Raw genomic sequence first — 4,927 nt, forward strand, 5'->3', positions numbered from 1 at the left:
GCAACCCCACTACTGGGCATATACCCTGAGAAAACCATAATTCAGAAAGCGGCATGTACCACAATGTTCACTGCAGTTCTATTTACAATAGCCAGGACATGGAAGCAACCTAAGTGTCCATCAACACATGAATGGATAAAGAAGATGTGGCACATATATACAATGGAATATTACACAGCAATTAAAAGAAATGAAATTGAGTTATTTGTAGTGAGGTGGATGGACCTAGAGTCTGTCATACAGAGTGAAGTAAGTCAGAAAGAGAAAAATACCGTGTACTAACACATATATATGGAATCTAAAAAAGAAGAAAAAGTCATGAAGAACCACCTGGGAGCAAGATGGGAATAAAGACACGGAGCTAGTAGAGAATGGAGTTGAGGACATGGGGAGGGGAAAGGGTAAGCTGGGATAAAGTGAGAGAGTGATAGTGTATATATGGACATATATACACTGCCAAATGTGAAATAGATAACTAGTGGGAAGCAGTCACATAGCGCAGGGAGATCAGCTCCGTGCTTTGTGACCAGCTAGAAGGGTGGGATAGGGAGGTTGGGAGGGAGGGAGATGCAAGAGGGAAGAGATATGGGGATATATGTGTACATATAACCGATTTACTTTGTTATAAAGCAGAAACTAACACACCATTGTAAAGCAATTATACTCCAATAAAAATGTTAAAAAAAATAAAAAGAGAAAGTACATGTCCCTGATTACTAATGAAATTGAGCATCTTTTCATATGTTAAGGGCTTGTGTTTTCTTCTTTTGTGAAATTCCTATTCATTTGTTTCCTGTTTTTCAGCTAGCTGTCTTTTCCTTTTTTATTCATAGGAGTTCTCTATATGTTTTATTTTTTAAAAAATATTTTATTTATTTGTTTATTTTGGCTGCGCTGGGTCTTAATTGCCTCATGCGGGATCTTTTAGTTGTGGCGTGTTGGATCTACTTCCCTGACCAGGGATTGAACCTGGGCCCCCTGCATTGGAAGCGTGGCATCTTAACCGCTGGACCACCGGGGAAGTCCCCTCTATACGTTTTAGATACTAATAATTTGCTAACTAAATGCATTGCAAATACCTTCTTGATGACAAATTGGATATGGGAGGCAAGGGAGAAGAAGGAGTGTAGAATTACTCCTAGAATTCTCGTTTGGGGAACTGAATGGATGATGGTGCTATTAAACTAGTCTATAGAATAGAGCAGGAGAAGTAGATCTGGGGGAAGGAGGAATTAATTTAAGACGTTTTGGAGTTTGATGTTTCCATGGGATGTTGAGTTGCAAATGTCTCATAGAAAGTTGGCTCTAAGGATCTGAAGCTCAGGCCAAGCTCTGTTATGCCACATAAGTCCTGGAGGACTCCTGTATGATGGGCCTTCCAGGAGACTATAGTTGGAAGGAATATGGTAATCCTAAAACTCATTTGTCCTCTACCCATCCTTACTTCTTCTCTAGGCTACGGATTCTCCAGTCTAAGGTTTTTATGAAATAAATGTCCCAAATGACCCACCAGACACTTCATCGTAGTTATAATTACTTTATTATGTTTTGGTCTCTAAACAGTTAAATAATCTTTCTTAATATTTCTAGGAGAGAACATTACTTTTATTTTGAAAAGCATTCAGCATAGTTGTCTTACATAACATTGCAGAACATGTATTTAAATTTTAAAATTTCTCCCATTGCAGTACTTAATTACACAAGTTATTCCATAAACACTGAAAACAATATAAGAAACATATACATCTAAGAATTCTACTTTGTGTAGTATTTGACTAAATAATACTATTTTCACATACAGTTCCAGATACTTCTAGCTGCTTCTGTGTATTTGGAATTATGTATATAACACCCGGAAGAATATGGGCCCCTTGGAGGGATGGCAGTAGAAGCCCATGGAGTAAAGATCTTTCTTTAAAAGGCAGATTGTATTATTGCTTTGAATACCTTTTAGTTATTTGAGATTCTAAGATCCCTGAGAAGCCCAGAGGGGTAGGCCCCTTCATAACCCCCTTTAGAAGATAGAAAAGGTGAGGAAGCTGTCAGTAGCAGGGTTAGGGCTTGGCACACTCACGAAGAACGTAGCACCTCAGCATAGCTTATAGTATAGTGCCAGGGCAGAGTTACTACCAAACACCTCAGGATGATGAGCCATCTACCGCCCTGCAGGAGAAGTAGCAACTAATTTGGTGACTGTGGTTGGTCACCTTTTAGGAGAACTGCAATCCACGGACAATTAGGGCTTGACATATACTGTGTGTAGGGAAATGACGGCAGAAATAGCTTCTCTGTGGTCCATCCTTATCGGTCGTGCAGTGATTATGCCTCTTTCTGTGTCTGAGATCTTTTAGACCTGTAAGAAGAGAAGCAGAGTGTAAATGACTCTGACTTCAGTCTGAATTCTGCTTGGAACATGCTGAATTCATAGATAGGTGAAGTGGGTGGTTAGCTTTCCTGCTGCTACGCAATGATTGTGGGTTACACGGGATGCTTTTTTAAGGCCAGGAAAAGCTTGGGGGAAATTTGGCATCTTTGCTTGGATAGTTATAGCTCTGCTTTAAGGTTAAAGTGACCTATTGACACTTCTAGACAGTGATCAGGGTAACTTTTGATACCACACAAGGTGACACCTCAGTATATAAATAGATGGAGGTAGTGGAAGCATGGTGGTAACACCGTTTTCAGCCAAGAATTCCACAGGAAAGCCCTATGCAGATATTTCTAACATCACAAGATCAACATTTCTTAAAGAGCAGTTCTTCTGCAAGCAATAGCAAACCTACCTTTCCTTGCTAATTGCTTTCAGTAAATTCTTGATGGTCTTAGACTCTGGATTAAGACATCTTTTCTCCCCATTCTTTTTCATTGTGGCACTATAGAAGTAAATAGGAATGAAAATATTTAAAACAATATTGGGCCAATAAAACAGACGGAATATACAGTTTTAAAGTCAGACATTTAGGTTTCACTTTAGATGTTTCCCTTTGCTGTACGGAAGTCTTAGAATCATCACAAACCCTTTACTGATTTTTGTCATCATCATCATGTATTTAATTGTATGATTACAACCAGGGAGGTGATCATTAGGTGGGATTTTACTCACATGATCTCAACACGTGGGCAAGATTGACTTGCAGGAATCACTTCAAGTTTTTCTAAGGACCTTGGATTAACAGGTCGATCACTGATCTTGATACATGTACAGCGTGTAGTCCTAGAGAGAGGTATTTCTGCAGGAAAAGAAACAGGTACAGCAGACGACGTTAGCGCAGTTTTCATTTTAGGCATTTAATGTGGATTGGGTAGTACTTAGCTGAACCTGTACCTCTGTGTAATCACATACTCAGTCTGTGATCATACAGCTCTGTATGATTAATTAGTTGATTCTCTGAAAGAATGGAATTGCAACTTGTTGATTGTAAGATCATACCCTTGAGCCCAGGTCATATAGTTACTTAACTAAGGAGATACCTGTCTCATCTTCTTTCTCCTCCTTCCCTCACACTTTCTCTGTCTGTCCCTCTTTCTCTGTCTGTCCCTCTTCCTCTTCACTCCCACCTTCCTCCTTCTCTCTTTCTTTTATTCCACTTGCTTCTCTGACTGTAAACTCTGACCAGAAGGAATCTCTGCTCATTTACCCTTCATTTAAAAGGCAGGCTGTAAAACTTTTGCAAATACATTATTTCTGCACTTAAAGAGTTTATACCCAGTCCTATTTCTGATCTTACAAATTAAATATCCCTTGAAGTTCCTTACCTTGAGTTCCTCTCAGAGTCAGAAGGATAAGGCAGAAAATAAGAACAGCACTTTGGTTCATGGTGCTGCAACTGAAGGTTCTTCTGTAGTAGGCTCAGACTGCCTAAACAGTTGAGGAGTGTCTCTGAAAACATCGGGCTAGGTTGCAGTATTTATTTGCAAAGGCACTTTCCCTCTCCAACTCTGATTGGATAACATTACAGTTGACTTAGGAAAACCTGTGTCTGTTCCTTGGGGAAGTCCCGTGTTGCAGAATCAAAGATATTATTTGTATTTATTGTGGCTTCTGAGTTATGGAATTTCCCTCCACTTCCTTTGTTTCAGTAAGAGTGAGCTACGTTTCACTTTCTAAATCATGAGCTGCTTCTTGAAAAACATAACTTTACTGCAAATATAAATAGTTTTTAAAAAAATGGAGCTTGGATTCTCATCTCGCACCTCCTGAAAAATGCAAATGTCAACTTTAACTCAAGTTAAAGTCTTAAACACAGTTTTAAAACAAGTAAGCCTTAATATTTTGTTTTGAATCCTTTTAAATTTGCAGGAGTAAGGCACAAATATGAATATCTTACATTTATTCACATTTTATGGGTTTCAGAGATGTTGTGTACTTTCTCGTTTTATTTCTACAGTAATTCTGTAAGAAGGTAGGAAATCATTTTATATGTGGAAGAATAATCTTCAAGGTTAGATAACTATGTTAGGTCATACAAAGGTTGCCATCCATTTATTCTAACTATGATGCTTTTCTTCCAACATTTATTTTAAATTTTGGTAATACTTTCAGAGGCTAGATAATTTTTTAAAATTCCACAGTAATAGTAATTTTTCAACCTCTGGAGGTAAATCTAATTTTTGGAAACAGTAGTTTAGCCAAGCACTGCAGTGTTTGATCAGTATTACAGAGTAATAGGTTTGGTCTTCTTGGACGAGGTCAAAGATATAGAACTGGCAAGGTTCAAGGAATTCCAGAAATGCTCTGATTTTTCATAACATCATTAGAATAAGTGAATAGCTTCCAACATAATTATTTCTAGGGAAAACACTACTCATTTGGTTATCTGATTTCTGGTATGTTATTAAACAAGTTTCATGTATTATAGTCAGTCCCTGAATGAAAACATCATAAGACAATATCCAGAATGGAGTAAAGAAAGGATTTGTAGCTATA

At 38.0% G+C, this 4,927-nt stretch overlaps 1 protein-coding gene across 1 annotated transcript; it reads right to left on the bottom strand.

Annotated features, from left to right (window-relative positions):
• Positions 1-1,597: 1,597 nt before the first annotated feature.
• CXCL10 (C-X-C motif chemokine ligand 10) lies at positions 1,598-3,870 on the bottom strand. Its single transcript, XM_082837727.1, has 4 exons — positions 3,757-3,870; positions 3,104-3,230; positions 2,784-2,873; positions 1,598-2,353 (listed from the first exon to the last, which is right to left on the bottom strand). The coding sequence occupies exons 1-4, from the start codon at positions 3,815-3,817 to the stop codon at positions 2,320-2,322; spliced, it is 312 nt and encodes a 103-aa protein (XP_082693853.1). The 5' UTR covers positions 3,818-3,870; the 3' UTR covers positions 1,598-2,319.
• Between the last annotated feature and the right edge of the window lie 1,057 nt (positions 3,871-4,927).

The sequence above is a fragment of the Leucopleurus acutus genome, assembly GCF_964270905.1.
Source record: "Leucopleurus acutus genome assembly, chromosome: 4".
Classification (NCBI taxonomy): Eukaryota; Metazoa; Chordata; class Mammalia; order Artiodactyla; family Delphinidae; genus Leucopleurus; species Leucopleurus acutus.